At 36.4% G+C, this 16,990-nt stretch overlaps 1 protein-coding gene across 1 annotated transcript in view; it reads left to right on the top strand.

Moving 5' to 3' along the window:
* Window positions 1-16,990, top strand: part of wdpcp (WD repeat containing planar cell polarity effector) — a 100,003-nt gene that overhangs the window by 52,433 nt on the left and 30,580 nt on the right. Inside the window, exons 8-10 of the mRNA XM_073827334.1 lie at window positions 3,079-3,215; window positions 8,719-8,910; window positions 14,981-15,626. Of these exons, the coding sequence (XP_073683435.1) occupies window positions 3,079-3,215; window positions 8,719-8,910; window positions 14,981-15,626 (975 nt within the window). The remainder of the gene's footprint in view (window positions 1-3,078; window positions 3,216-8,718; window positions 8,911-14,980; window positions 15,627-16,990) is intronic.

Below are 16,990 nucleotides of genomic sequence, written 5' to 3'. Positions count from 1 at the left end.
GAGCTTATATGGCTAATGCTCTCTGTGCCAGGTCTCTAGATACCTGACAAACCTCTCTCGCTCTTTTTCTCTCTCTCACTCTGTCAACCCACCCCTTCCCTTTTCCTAGTAGCCCCCCCATAGAGTGCCATTCAGGCCCCCAGAGCCCCTAATTACCAGAGTAATTATGTGTGTGTGTGGGAGAGAGAGAGAGAGTATAAGGGTGGGGGTGCCAGGAGGGCTTCTACATCTGTCACTTATTCAGTTAGTTTCACACACGCAGTCAGACCTGTTCTGGCCTTGATGAAGTTACTTCTTGAGTGCCGTAGTACAAAGAGAGAAATCAAAATCTTTGAATGGCCTGTGATTGTAAAGGAAACACATTTCTGACCTACAAATTATCTACACTGAATCTATAGCTGGTTCTTTATTAAAATCACAGGTTAAGATTTTAAGATGTATATAGGCAGGCAAACAATAACAAGAGAGGTGTTTGGGAATATTTATATGGTATAAGAAACTCCCACTTTTTTGTAAAAAAACAAACAAAAAAAAACTAGGCACTAGACACGATTAACTGGTAGAAATTTGTCAACCGGTAGAGAATTTGTATTGAATCACGGTTACAGGCTCACGTGGTGTTGTGCTACATGGCCACAAAAACGTATCATTTGCACATGATTTTAAGCAATGCGGTTTAAAAGACAAGTGATTTTACACCGTTGAAATGCAATCAGCAGCGAGATAACTAATTTCGCTGTATGTTTTCATTTTTTTAGGCTAGTATTAGTTTTTTGTGATATTGACACTTGTGACAAGAATTATTATTTCTATGGTATCAAAAATTTTGACATCATAAAGACCTTATTTAAAGCAAAAATAATTATTGTGATATATACTGTCAGTCAAAAGTTTTTGAACTGTGAGATTTTTTGTTTTTTTAAAATGTATTTGATCCAAAGTACAGCAATAATTTTACTATTTAAAATAACTAACACTTTTGTATTTGAATATATTTAAAAATGTAATTTATTCCTGTGATCAACGCTACATTTTCAGCATCATTACTCCAGTCTTCAGTGTCACACGATCCTTCAGAAATCATTCTAATATGCTGATTTGCTGTTCAAGAAACTTTTATTATTATTTTTCAGGATTCTTTGATGAATGTAAAAATGTATCTAAAAAATAAAAAGCTTTTGTAACATTATACACTATACCATTCAAAAGTTTGGAGTCAGTATACATTTTTTGGAAAGAAATTATAGAAATGTATATTTTTATTTAGCAAGGATGCTTTAAATTGATCAAAAGTGATGAGGAAGATTTTTATAATATTTGTATAATATTACAAAAGATTTCTATTAAATAAATGCTGTTCTTCCAAACTTTCCATTCATTAAAGAAGCCTACTTAAAAAAAATCTACTTAGCTGTTTTTAACATCATAATAATAATAAATGTTTTTTTGAGCAGCAAATCAGAATATTAGAATGATTCCTGAAGGATTTTGTGACTGGAGTAATGATGCTAAAAATTCAGCTTTGAAATTACAGGAATAAATGATATTTAAAAATATATTAAAATAGAAAACAGTCATTTTAAATAGTAAAAATATATTTTTTAAATGTACTGTTTTTGCTGTACTTTGGATTAAATAAATGCAGGCTTGGTGACCAGAAGAGACTTCTTTAAAAAGCATTAGAAATCTTACTGTTCAGAAACTTTTATTTTGAAATAATTACTCAGATCGTGATAGGAGATTTTTTTCATATCACCAACCCCTAGTAAAAACCATCTTGGTATTGAGTCCATTTGAGATACCCAAAGCATAATGACCTTAAATTTAAGAACCAAAAATCCGCCATCATCAAATATTGTATTAGATTTTTGCTAGAAATTAATTTGACTGCTTTTTAGACAACGCTGTAAACATGTTTTAAATGAATGGAGTATTAACTAACTAAGCAGATTTAGAGGAATTTATTGATTTATTCTGATTTAACCCGCTGCTCACATGTTCCAAAACCTGTTTACTAGCCCCTAGACACAAATGTAAATTTTTTTTGAAAGGATTATCATGGAATCTTCCACTTAATTTGGCCATGATTACTGAACACTAATACGTCAGTATGTTTTCTGCAATGTTTGTAATCTTTTAAAAGCATGCTGAGTATTCCATGTTTTTCTTTTCCAAAGGGAAAATATGTCATTTAAATAATCAGTTTTAATTTGGTAGAGTGTATCGTTTACATTTAGCTTTTTCAAATCACTCTTGAGCCTCTTAAAGTAGCTAAACTAAAATCTTTGGTTTAAGCAAACATCATTCTCTCAGTTTTCAAAAATATATGACATTTCTTAAGGCACAGTACATCAGCATTTTAAGTTTCATTTTTCAAACTCTTGCAAATGTGCATTTTCTTTTTTATTGAACACTTGCTAAAGTAAAACTTAAAAACGAAGGTAAAATTACTGCATTTAGCACGCTTTTCCTTTGAAATGAGCTCCTTTTTATGCTTGAATGTGAGATGATTCATAATTACTGCAGAAGCGCTGATATTCCGTCTCTAATTGCTGTTAAGGTTGGAAATTCCAGCCATGAATATCATCCTCAACTAAACCTGCTTCTCTGAATGGCTTGTATTAATTTTTCTGCCGTTTAATTGGTTTCATAAACAGATTAATTTTTTAGGAAGGGAAGGTTAATTGCTAATCACAGTGTGGAGAGCTTGTCAACAGTTTCACTGCAAATGTCTCTCTTTAACATGAAAGCTGCATACCCTACAGGCTTTACAGTCTCTCTTTCTTCTGTGACTCCTTATTAGTCTCTTAAACTACTGCCCTGACTCAATCACTTATGGAAATTATTCATTTTGTGCATTTCTGTGGGTCAGACTGTACCTATGTTGTGGGGAACAAATGTCCTTACTAGAATAGTAAAACCTGAAAACTCTGCATTAATTGAACTAGCCAACAGTAAGTTATGTAAAAAAAGCTTTTCTAAAAGGGGGAAGTTAGCATTTGAGTCAATCTGTAGTCAAGCTGTAGTCTCACAAGGTCATATAAGTTTTGACCTTTAACCTTTGTCTGTGGTTTTCAGCGGTGATTGGTGATCGCTTCCTGCTGTTCTCGCTGATGGAGAAGAGTCAGGTGTGTCAGGTTTACCTGAACAGGAAGAACCAGAGCTCACCTGAGCTAGCACGACACATGGAGAAACTCACAGCTGCGGAGATTAAGGTAGCACACGCACACATGCGCATACCTTTTATACACACATCTATTGAACGCTCGCCCAAAGACATACACGCGCACGCTCTTCAATGCACACGCATTAGCACATTTTAGGAGGAAAGGCAGCACAGCCTCTCCTGCTTTCAATTAAAAAGCTTTAATGAGGCTGGTCTGGCTCTTTCCACAGGGCTTTTAGCTCTAATAATTGCCTGGCTTTACTTGCTTTCTTTTACCGCTGGGACAGGTAACACTGTGATTACTGGAGCTCCTCTCTAATGCACACCTGTGGGGAACATCAGGTCTAAACACACAGCACTCTTCTCTTTATAGAGAGATCACATCCTTTATGACAGTATGTCTATATATGTCTGACAAATGTTCCTCCCTCTCTATCTTTTGTTAATTAAACTACAGAAACTTGCAAAATTTAGAGTTTTTTTGTGTGTAAAACAATCAGACAGTTGGATATCATTGTGTAATTGCTGTAATACTGCAATTGTTATTCATCAAGTAAGTATAAAAAAAATGCTTTTTTGAAAACACAATATCATTTGAAATTTGAGAACCATTAACTACACAAAGCAGTTTTTCAGTGTTCACATTACACACTGCTTTCCCACATCAAAGGTCTTGCTATAAACTGAACAGAAGGAGCCAAAAACAATTCTTTGTTTTGAGATAATTGAAATTTGAAACTGAAGATTTGCATGTGCATTTATTTCTGCATTGACAGATTCTTTTATCCAAAAAAAAAGATAAAATATTTATTTTACATTACATTGCCCTCAAGGTACAATACCATTCAGAAGTTTGGGGTCAGTAATATATGTGACAGTAAAAGAAAGATCAAAAGGGACAGTAGTGACCAGCGTTGGGTAACGCATTACTAGTAATGCAAGTTACTTGTAATCAGATTACTTTTTTCAAGTAACTAGTAGTAACGCATTACTTTTTAATGTACAAGAAAATATCTGAGTTGTTTTTTCAAATAAGTAATTCCAGTTACTTTGTTTTCCTATTTATTAACTGACAAGTCTCCTGTCCCTATGTTAAGAGAAATCAGATATACAGAGGCTTTGTGTGCACTGTGAAAACGTGATGTTACTGTAGTTCTAGAATAAATGTGAACATGCATTAATTCATCTCACTTGCAAAAAACATCCAGTATTCATTTAAAATGAATTAAAACCTGCAATAATTAAATATGTTAAATAACACAAATATCCTTTATGTATTTCATCCCATTTTATTAACCAGTCTTTTCTGACCTTTGATGAATCAGTTCAACCATACTAAGCAAAAATGACTTTACAAAAACTAACAATTCTGCTTTATTGTTTTTTTTTTGTTTGTTTTTTTTATTGCCGAAGAGTGTTGAACCTTATTCTCCTGCATTCTACTGTACAGACGTGAATTTACTTTTCCTTCAGCCTGAGGCTTATTCATTTCACTTTTTGTTTGGTTTTACATTTGTTAAACATAGAACTTTTTATATTAAAAACAAATAAGCAAGCCCTTCCCAGATTTCAAAAAGTAATGCAAAAGTGACACAAAAGTAACAACGCATTACTTTCTATAAAAAGTAACTAAGTAATGTAGTTACTTTTTTAGGGAGTAACGGAAAATTGTAATGCATTACTTTTAATAGTAACTTTCCCCAACACTTTTAGAAACAGTTACATTGTTGCAAAAAATTAAAATTTTTAAATGAATGCTGTACTTTGAAATTTATATCTGTTAAAGAATCCAAAAATGTATCACGGTTTTTACAGAAAATATTATGCAGCACAACTGCTTACAACATGTTAATAAGAAATGTTTCTTGAGCGCCAAATTTGCACCGTATTTATATTTTTAAAGAACATTTTAAAAAAGTGTATTTTACATAAAAAAGGTAGTCTATGTATTCATTCATTCTTGAATTTCTTGGCAATCAGACCCATGACCTTGGCGTTGCTAATACCGTTTTCTACTGTTTGAGCCAGAGGAACTAAAGATATACTATCTATATTGTAAGATGTGAATTATTACCGCTCTGTAAAATTGGTCACAGCTATGCAGTTTGTCGCTAGCAGAGCAGTAGTGTAGGGGTTGGAGGGTAAGGTCAAGTCCATCTCCTCCTCTTCAGAGGAAACGAAGGTGATCGCTCCATTCTTTATTCTCCATCCCATTCATTCTCTGCCTTTCCAAAGCAACTTGTCTAAAAAAATTCATAACGGAATTTAAGAAAAAAAAATCTTTATTCGTTTTCTTTTTGAAAGCATTAACCTCATTTTAATGGGCCGGAGACCAAGTGTGCGGAGATCACAATTTGGATGGGTCTGATTATGGACTAAACACAATACATAAATACATCAGGCTCTTAACACCCTCCGCACCCGAACATTATCGCATTACTGGAGCGCTTTGTTGCGACGGCAGCCTGAGTATGAAAGCAATCTCTCCTGCGGTGTGGCTGGCTCCAGCAGCATGGCTCTGATAAGGGGGGACCGTACGCACCCCCCCCCAAACCCTGCCCTCCCTCCCGACACCACCCCCGCCCACCACACCCCCCCCATCCCAGCCTGGCCGGCCCCATCCACTGCCTGCTCCACTGGACTAAGCTTTGAGCCTAATCCTCCAGAAAGAGGGTCTGATTATTGCTGACCAGCAAGCACAGGCGAGATGGGGAATCAAGTTTTGGGGGAGGGCAGAAAGACATAGACAGAGAGAGATGAATGTTATTTTCCCACAGTCTGTACTGGTTTACTTTGTTTTTGTTTATTTATTAATCTTGTATAAATCATTGTCATGCTAGTTGATACTTAACATGCATGATTAATCTGTACAGACGCAGTCTGTGAAGGTCAAGGTTAAATGATGAACAGTTTTTGTTGTCACGTAGAGACTGTGGTACATTTCTAGTCCGTCCTATTGTGCACAGATAGAGTTGTTGACATAAAGAGGGACTCCGTGTTTGCTCTCTTGATAAGGCCTTTCAGAATGAAGCATATGGAAATGACTGCTATTATGTTGCATGAATAGGCACTGACTCTATAAGAGCCATATCGTATTTTCATGCCATTTATTCGTACTATGGGCTGCATTAAGGGCCCGGAAAAAACCCTCCTTTAAAAACCTCAGCCTAGAACTGCTGAAATAGCACATGATGAGCCGCCGCAGATATAAGATATGAGAGTTTAATGCAGCGGTATGAGACAGTGGTGCGGTGTAGGAGGAAATATCGCTCCTTACTGAACTATTATTGCTGGCCCATAAATAATAGATAGTGGATTTAACGCCCCTTCAAAGGAACTAGTTTTGAATACCTCAATTATTGTGTCTACGTTAAGGCTAGACAGGCTTGATTAAAGCTGTTTGTGCATCAGCAAAACGGCAGGTGTGTCTCAATCAGGTGTGGCTCATTTTAATGAAATTTGGTAGTCAGACTTAGTCAGCATCAAAACACTGGCCTGCACTTTATTAGAAACCTGTAATTTTGGGTGGTTTTGGGACAGATCTGTGCTGCAAATTTGCTGATGTATTTTAGATTCTGAGGTATTCATTGAGTTTTAAACATTTGTTCGCTTGTAAAGTGACACCAATAAATTGACCCAGTTAAGAAAAACTAAAAAAATGTTCAAGACTACATAAAAGCTTATATTTAGAGCTGTCAGGTTTGTGTTTTTGTCATTTCTGTAAAAAATGAAAATAAGGTCCAACTACTGTTGCAGCTGATATGCAATATTTAGTTCTGTATTGAATCAGAATCAGAATATTTAATGTAATTAAATCATGTAATTTTTTTTTTAAATATGGGAAAGTTTAAAAAAAAATAGAATTAAATTTACAATTACGGAATACAAAGTAGGGGTCAACCGTTATGTGTTTTTCAGAGCTGATACCGATTATTACTGATCAATAGGGGTGTTACAGTTTGGTGTGCCAAACAATAGTCACATCTCAGATCAGCGGTAGAAGTTGGATTTCATTTATCATGTGAGGAGACATATAAAAGCGCCTGCTTTAAAAATATTTTAGACTTTGGAAAGCCTTTTGCCATTTATCTAAGATGATTTTTGTAAACTTTTTTTAACATTTGTTTCTTTTTTATTTGGTTCCACTGTTTTTGGTAATTTTCAGTGTTTTATATTTATACTTCGTGCAAGTTTTTGTTATTTTATATTAGGCCTATGGCATAGTGTATTTCTATTTGTTTTGTCAATAAATTAAACATTCTATTTTTATTATAGTGAGTTTGTCGTACTGTCTTATTTTTGTGAACTCAATTAATTGACGCCGAATTGACGCTAATTTGAAAGTGAAAGTAAAATGCGCACAGGCATTTACAAGCTATTTAAAAGCTAATAAAATTGAGGAATAGAGGGAAAACTCTAATGAACTACCTCACTGTCACAACTCTACTGGAGTAGTGTGTTTTTCTTTATCACGTTGCCGGTTACGTCATTTGGGCTCCCTTGTTGAGCACAATGGCACTGAGAACATTATAATTTACAAACTTTAGGCTCTTTAATTTTTACAAATGTAATTGGATTAGTCCTAGGAATCATTCGGTTTGTAATGCGTACCGAACAAAAAGCCTCGTACCAATACAAATACGTGTATCGTTACACCAAGTAGACAGATAACCAATATTTTAAACCGATATATTATATATATATGTCTGGTGTTAAAATGAAAATTAAAGTCAAAATTAAGAATAACAAGGGCTCTTTTTAATGCTTTTAAATTATTTGATCAGCAAAACGGTTTTGAAAATGACTGAAATCGATAACCATAAAAATGCTTAATATCGGTGCCGATAGTCAGCCAGGCTGAAAGTTACACTGTGAGATATAGGGCCAGTTTTACCAACAGCTTGTGCTAGCACAGACCCGTCTTTTTTGGCATTAAAATAGTACTGTCAGGATTTACTTAAGATGTGCAGTGAAGAATTAGCGCTGAAAAAGCCTTATTTAATTATTTAACACCCAAAAAAAAACATTTCTTAAAGCAGGTGGTAATTTGCCTTGCTCTTAGTAGATGGCGCTGGTCATGGTGGAATTGATCTGACTGCGTTTGTGCTCTCATTGCACGCATTGTTAGTAAATGCCATGCAGAATTTTCCCCTCCCATCAGTGCTTTTATGGAATTGCGCTGTAACTGTAATTTGCCCTGTTTAGTAAAACTGGCTTATAAAGTCATAATTACGATAAACAAACTTGCAGTTGTAAGATATAGAGTGGCAGTACCTTTTTATTTTTATATTCTGTGGTTTATAAAAGTGAAAGTATCTAGAGATCTTATTAGCAGTCACACAAATACCTTGTTACCTCCAAACAGCTCACCAAGTGCAGAACAAATGCAGCTATTTCAAATGAATTTAATAAAAACCCCAACAAAAAATAACAATGCCCTGCTACCCGTTGCAGCTCAGGCCACATTAATAAAGCAGCATGCAGAAGAGTTGGCGTCATGTTTTATAGATGTTTTGTTGTCTGATTCCTTTATGGCTGCTGTTCTTCCGCAGGTTTCAGTGGTGGACTTACCTGGTGGAGGACGGCGTGTGGAGCGCCGCGTGGGGCTGAACCGGACGCAGGATGTGGTTGTGTGCTGGTGGCCCCTCTTTAACGAGGAGGTTAGGCCTTGGTCTCCAGTCCCTAGTGCAGTGGACAGGGCCAACCTGGTGCTGCTCGCCTGTTCGGATACACCAGGGCTTACGGTAAGCAGATGCTGATGTGCCTTCAGGGTTGGCCTTTTATCCCTGTCTGAACTAATATGTTTTTGGGTGATGAAATTGAATGATGTGAGAGCGAGATTTTGGAGTGAACTTGAAGGTCAGATAATAACCAGGGTGTGACCTCCTAAATAATATAAATACTTTTAATAATGCCCTCGCAATGCTCCGCTGCTCAAGGTTTCGGAAAAGATTGTCAATCCCTTTTTTGCCCGTCTTTTACCTTTCTTTTTTTCTTTTGTCATGCTTTACCAATCACCATTGTGCTTCTCAATGAGCTGCTGTAATTCGCAGACTGTTCACTTGAACTTTTTCTTTACGTCAACAGCCAACCTTTGACCTTTCAGCCCCCTTCTTGTGCAGCTGACACTATTTCATTGTAGTATGTAGTATGTATATGCGGTGAAACAAAATAAAACCTAAATAAAACGTAAAGTAAAACCACTTTTATTAGGCTGCGGATATCTCCAAGGTACTATTCCCTTTTTTTGTGTAAAACTTTTTAAATAAGTAAAAAATGAAGAACTGCTAATAGCGCTGCCTGTCTATTTCTCCATCTCTACTGTACATTCCAGTGCCTCTCAGCACTGTTTAATGTTGAATGGCGACGATTCAAAAATCAGCAAGCAATGCTTAAGCTCCCAACATTGCACTGTGGTTTTAAACATATGCAAAATCTTCACTCGCAGAGCAGGGGATGAGAGAGACGAGTAAACGGAGCTGCGTTTCCAATCGCAAATGCAGGAAATGAAAACAAACAAGGGGTAGAAAACTAAATAAATAAAAAAATAAAAGGGGGGCAGCGTGGAATGATGCTGGATTGCTCTGGTTGGAAATGAACCCTGGATTTATCTTGCGCCTTCACCTATTTATTTTCCTCTCTCTCTTTGTCTCTCTGTTCCCCTCTCTCTCTCTCTCTCTCTCTCTCTCTCTCTCTCTCTCTCTCTCTCTCTCTCTCTCATTTTTCTATGGTTAAAAAACATTAAAGTGTCTCTCGCCTTCATCGTTTCTAATTAAAGTGTTTGTTGTCATTTTCAGATCCGTGGTGTGAAATCAAGCTAGCAGTTTATGTAAGACGCGAGCGGTGAATCAAACGGTTCGCTCGGCGCACAGACACACACTTCAATCAATTCTGCCTCATATATATGTTCCCTTTGTTAAGTTTGCTATCTGCATGCTAAACCCATTTTCTGCTTAGTCTTCAGCATTTAAAAAGTACGCTTTCTTTCCCTATGTGGTCTTAATTCTTACCCCTCGCAGATAAGCACTGCCAAGAGACACACGGGGGAAAACACTCGTGCACACACACTTATTTATGCAAACGTTTAACATTTATAATCAATTCCCCTGTTCCTGGAATTTAATGATTTTAATAATAATAATTTTTATATATACACACTTATTTTGCATGTTGAGGTGGTTATGTTTTAAGTAAGCATTTGAAATCACTCTCTTTTTTTCTTTTCTTTTTTTTTTGATAGTTGTTTTGCATATTGGGGTGGTTGTTATGTTTTCCGTACGCATTAGATGTTGTTGAATATCCTGTTATCTCTCTCAGAACACTTCTCTTTTCATTCGTTTGATCTGCATATTTACCAGGCATCTGTACTTTACTTTTCACTCAAAGTGGAATGAGAGCGGAAATATTTTGCAGTTTTTAGGCCTGTGTGAAAAGTACTCCAGATATCACACATGGACCAAAGAGTCAGTGACTTTCAGGGATGTCTGCTTTTTTTTTTTTCTTTTTTTTTTTTTCTTGAGAAAATGTTATGGCCACAAATGGCCTCACACAACCTAAATTGTCAAACTACAGTCAAACTAAAATTTATTCAGACACCTTCAACATTTCTCATGTTATCACAGTTTATTCACTATAGTATATAAAATGGAAATAAAATAAGACTAGAACTGTGTCGGAACAAATTCACCTTGATAATGTTAGATAACTTTGATGAAAAGGTATGTAATGGATTACAATCCACCTAAAATTTAGACAACTGTTAGTATGACAATATTTACACTATATATATTTAAACTATCAATACTTTGCTATCAAGCAGTGCTTAATTTTGTTCAGTCTGTGGTGTAAAGAGGTTGCATTAGCAATTAAAGTAAAAACACTTAAGCAAAACATGGTCACGTAAAAATGTCCTAAATGTGTATCAGTTTTACTGGTGGTCCACTATATGAAGAATTTTTGGGTATAATATGTCACAATTTACTTTATTTTGCTATCATCACTTACATAAATGACCTATAGTGTCCTGCACCCACTAGTAAAAAAATATCAAAAATTATATCTGGTGCTCATAATAGTCTAATGTTACTGTGTTAACATTTTTGTGTGTGTTTAGCATTATTATAAATGTTGGAAACAGTTGTTCAGCTTAATTTTTTTTCGTAAACCGTGGAATTTAAAAAAAAAAAAAGATTCTTTAATGAATTGAAATTTTAACTGAAATTAGAAATATTTTGTTACATTATACATGCCTTTACTGTCACTTTTATTAATCTGCCACATCCTTGCTGAAGAAAAGTATAATTATTATAATTTTTTATCTGGTGGACACAAAACTTTTGAATGGTAGTGTATATACACACATTTTTTGACTGAGGTATTTGTCCTTCTGCTGAATGTATTCCCCCATTTTTTGAAATGTATTCCTTATTCAGTGACTCTCGGTCAGTGTTGATTTGATTTTCGAAGGCTCATGTGGAATGGTTTCAATCTCTGTCATTTTTCTGTGCATGGCTGCAGTTATGATTCCAGGCCATGTTATATATGAAGAGAAAAGGTCCGAGTGGAATGTGATTTCTCGGGTTAAATTCTTGGGCATGTGCAAGTGCAGTAGAGCGAATGCTTCTGTGTTGATTTCATGCCACAGCGGCTTGACAAGCATCTGAGTAGTGCGCACGCACACACACACATTTACACACACCAGAAGAGCGGAGACTCAGCAGCAAGAACTTTCATAGATTGCCTTCATCATCATCTCTCTTTCTCTCTCCCTCTCTCACTGTCCCCCTCTCTCCCTCTCTCTCCCTCTCTCTCACTGTTTGCTCTCTGAGCTGGAAAATTGGCTCAAAGAGCTCTACTGCTGTGAACAAGGCCTGCTGCTCAGCTGGACCTCTTTGGGTTTATCTTTCAAGCTGCAAAAGAAAGTCCGGAGAAGAGAAGAAAAGAAAAGAATAGTTTTGACCAGTGACTGAAACCAATAACTAACAGAGACTCACTTACCACTGTTCCCTCTCTCTCTCTCTCTCTCTCTCTCTCTCTCTCTCTCTTTCTCGCTCTCCTTTGCTCCCCCCCAACTCACCAAGATGCCGTTTGTCTTTGTGAAATTGAATCTGTCATTGTTTCAGCGGCAGCTGTGGGATTTGCGATGTTTGTGTGTGCGTGTGTGTGAATGCAGGTCTTAAGCAGGATCACTCTGTGAAGATGTTAAAACCTTTGTGGCGGGTGGGAGAAAGACACTCGAAATGTCCCCCAGTGCTGAGGCAAACATACTGCCTCTCAACCGGCTCTCCTTTATTTCTTCACCTTTTTGTTTTTGTTTAGTGTTACCGTGGCAAAGAGCTTAGCGCTTTCTCTCTATGGCTATCCGTTACTACTAAACCGGATAAACAAGTGTGAGGATTGTGCAATTTCTCGCTAGTTCCTTATGGCACTTCTAGTCTGCGATTTTACCCTCACAATGAAGCACAGTGTTATTCAAGATGTGCGTTATTTGCCAGAATAGAATTTGTAGCACTACCTAACATGGTATTAGTGAAGCATTAGCCTCGTTAGGTCACAAATTCTGGCCTGACCTTAAAATGGCCTGAAAAGGTGTTCAGTCTAGCCCTAGCTAGTTTTTTACTAGCTTAGTGCTAGCGGGGTCAGCATTATCGTAGTATTAGCCAAAGCAGTTGGGGCGTTGGTCTTTTGCTAGCGTGGTCAGTGGGGTGTTGGTTCTGAGCCCGGGCCCAGCTGTGGACAGGCCCAGAATGGGGGCCTCTGTGGCTGGGGCAGGTGTGTCTCAGCGGGGCCTGGCTCTGTGGAGATCTGGCACTGTTCCGGATCTCCCCTCTGTGCTGTCAGCAACTCCTTTCCCGCCCTCTCACTAAACCCCTCTCACCCCCTGGGGTGCAGCGGGAGTCGGCCCAGGGGGGATTACAGCTAAAAAAAAAAGACAAAAAAACTCATCCCCTGCTTTCACAGAAACCATCGGCAACCCGCTTAACTCAGTCTCCTACGCTGGCGCACACGCCACGGTTCTGTGCCAGCCCATCGCTCACAGTCTCTCTCTCCCCGTACCATCTGCACCAGAAACACACATACTACAGGTAAACCCGAACTTCCTGCGTGCTGCCGTCTGATAGGACACTTTTTAAGCTGTTTGTGTGCACATTTCGAGGTTAAATCTCCAAACAAATTTGCTCAACATGTGTGTTGGGCCTGTGATTTCTACTGTCTCAGGGATGGAGGTGCCCATGCTGAATATTTACTTTTGCAAAATGTTTATAACTTTTGGTTTAGCTGTGGTTCTTCTCCGTTTCTGTTGTACCTTGCAATGGGTTGTTACTTTTTGTATGTGGAATTTTTTAAATATAATTTAGTCACCCAGCTTTTAGTGGTCGAACGATTATCTGCAGCAATATTAAGCATTTTTATGATTATCGGTTAATTTAAAAAAAAATTGCCAATAAAATAATCTAAAAGCATTTAAAGTTTTTGCCAGAGCCATTGTTATTCTTAATTGTTACATTAATTTTTACACCAGACATATATATCCATTGAAAATATCGGTTATCGGTCTACTTGATCTGTAATAATCGGTATCTCGTTGGCCCTGAAAAACACATATTGGTCGTCCCCTATTTACCACATTGAGCTCTACCGCTCAAAATCTTTTAAATATTGATTATAATTAATATTTTAGGATGATTCATTATCCATTTCACTACAATTACAGTTGAGGTCAAAAGTTTACATACACCTACACAAAATGCATGTTATTTTTTATTTAGTACTGACTTGAATAAGATATTCGACATAAAAGACACATAGTCACATAGTTACACATAGTCCACAAGAGAAAATAAAAGAAGGTTCAAATGCTCAACGATGCTTCAGAAGGAAAACGATGCATTAAGAGCCAGGGGTGTAAACTTTTAAACAGAATGAAGATGTGTACAGAAGCTACAGAAGATATTTACATGTTTCTCAGAAGACAAAATAAAGTAAATTTACCCTAATATTCAAATTCAAAATTTCCCTGGCTCCTAATGCATTGTGTTTCTTTCTGAAGCATCAGTGAGCATTTGAACCATCCGTAATAGTTGCATATGAGTCCCTCTGTTTGTTTTTTTAGTGTGAAAATATGGATCTCAAAATCATACAGTCACTGTTGGAAAAGGTTCAAATACACAAAAATGCTGAAAAACCAAATAATTAGTGGGACCTTTCTGAAGAACAGCAGGCAGTTTAACTGTTCAGGACAAACAGACTCATGAACAACTATCACTTAACAAAAAAAAAAAAAAATACAGCTATGGATCATTCAGGTACCAACACAGTATTAAGAATCAAGTGTATGTAAACTTTTGAACGGGGTCATTTTTCAAATTCAACTATTATTTTCTTTTATGGACTATATGTAAACGTCTTTTATGTTAAATATCTTATTCAGGTCAGTACTAAATAAAAAAATAACATGCATTTTGTATGAACCCTCTTATTTTGGTAAAGTAATTATCATTTCATGCTTCAACACATGGAGATACGGCTTTCAAATAGGTTTCATGTTTGACACCCCTCTTCCTCCTTTTCTATCATCATTTCCTATTGTCTTCCAACTTTAATACTACACTATAAATAAAATAGCCAAAAACCAAAAGTTAAATTTATATTAAAAGAAATATTTAATATTTTCAGGAGCAAGTATATAGCCCAAAATATGAATTAAAACAAGTTTATGAACAAAAGTTTATCTGTTGTTACAGATAAAAAGTATGTAAACCCAGTTTTAAATGAAATTAATAAAATTTTGCCTCTCTGTTTCCCTCTGTGTAGGTTTTGAGCTCTATCCGAACTGACGGAAACCCAATAGATTGCAGATTCAGTTTGACCCAACCCTATCATGTACTGACTGTGGAGCTGCACCAAGAGGCCAAACACTCCACGTCTGAGCAGTACGAGGAGGCCCAGCCTCTTGAAGTCCAAACCTGTGTGTATGAATGCGCTCGTGGACGTCTCCAACGTCTGTCCGGTTCTCCTCTACCCCTAACATCCAAACCCATAACCTGTTGTCGCGACCCACTAGAGCGCTGGGTTCTCCTAGGGCTTCAGGACTGCTCTGTGGCTCTTTTTGACCCACATACAGGCCACTCCCAGTGGGCCTCCTGCTCCATGGTGCCGGCGGTGCTAGCATGGCATCCTTCAGGAGCTCTGCTGATGGTTGGCGGAGGTCAAGGCGAGCTCCAGTGTTTTGATATGGGGCTCTCGCCTCTCCCTCTCCGGTTAGTGAATGAAGAACCGGCTCCTGGTTCTGTAGGCCCCAGCCTGCAGCTCTCTCGTCACATAAAAACCTCTGAGGGACTTGAGGGGATCCAATGGGCCTACTGTCCGATATCCCATGGAAACGAGGGTCTGGAGGCACATGACTTACTGCTGCTTCGATTTCATGGAGGGCCGCTTGCTGCGCTGAAGCTAAGACTAGGTCAGTGGGACCTTTGTGTAGACTACTTGATTGAAATCAGAGTAGAGCATTTGAAGTATAGCGCTAAAGAGTATTGAACATGATTGTATTTATATGTGACCCTAGACCAGTCATAAGGGTCAGTTTTTTAAAACTGAGATTTATATATCATCAGAAAGCTTTCAATCGTCTTTCCATTGATGTATGGTTTGTTTGGATAGGACAATATTTGGCCAAGATACAACTACTTGAAAATCTGGAATCTGAGGGTACAAAAAAAATCTTAAAAGTTTCTTAGCAAAAAGTTCTTAGCAATGCATATTACTAATCAAAAGTTTTGATATATTTTACGGTAGGAAATTTACAAAATATCTTCGTGAAACATGATCTTTACTTAATATCCTAATGATTTTTGGCATAAATGAATTGAATCGATCATTTTGACCCATACATTGTATTGTTGGCTATTGCTACAAATATACCTGTGCTACTTACAACTGGTTTTGTGGTCTAGGGTCACATATAGCTAGAAAACAACAAACACACAATACTCTTGAAGAGAGAATTACTCAATTACACTACCATTTAAACATTTGGGGTCAGTAAGATAAAAAAAAAAAAGATTTATATTTAGCAAGGATTCATTCAATTAAACAAAGATGACTGTAAATAAATATAATATGTTGAAAAATAATATTTTTCTATTTCAAATGAAATTATCAAAAAATCCTGAAGAAAATGTATCTAGGTTTCAAGAAAAACATTAAGCAGCACAACTGTTCAACACTGATAATAGTAAGAAATGTTTCTTGAGCACTAAATCAGCATATAAAAATTATTTATGAAAGATCATGTAACACTGATGACTGGAGTAATGGTTGCTGAAAATGTAACTTTGCCATCACAAGAATAAATTACATTTTAAAACATATTAAAACTTATTTTAAATTAGAATATTATTTCATAATATTACTGTTTTTTTCTGTACTTTTGATCAGATAAATGCAATTTTAATAAACATAAGAGACTTCTTCTAGCTTTGGCATCCAAGGAATAAATTACCTTTTAATACATATTAACATACATATTTATTATACAATTTCATTATTTCTTTCTGTATTTTTGATCAAATAAATGCAACCTTGATGAACATAGGAGACTTTTTTTAAAAACATAAAAAAAAACTTACCAACCCCAAACTTTTGAATAGTAATGTATATGAATTAAATGTTTTATTTAAATATTTTTAAGTAACAGGTATGTGTAGAAAATATTAAGTATTTTTATGGTTATCTATCATTTTCAAAGCAGATTTGCCAATAAAATAATTTAAAAGCATTTAAAGAAAGTTTTTGTCAGAGCTCTTGTTATTTTTAATTTTGACG

The sequence above is a fragment of the Garra rufa genome, chromosome 21 (genome assembly GCF_049309525.1).
Source record: "Garra rufa chromosome 21, GarRuf1.0, whole genome shotgun sequence".
NCBI lineage: Eukaryota > Metazoa > Chordata > Actinopteri > Cypriniformes > Cyprinidae > Garra > Garra rufa.
Note: the sequence above shows the minus strand (reverse complement) of the source record. Positions and strands in the feature narration are given on the sequence as shown.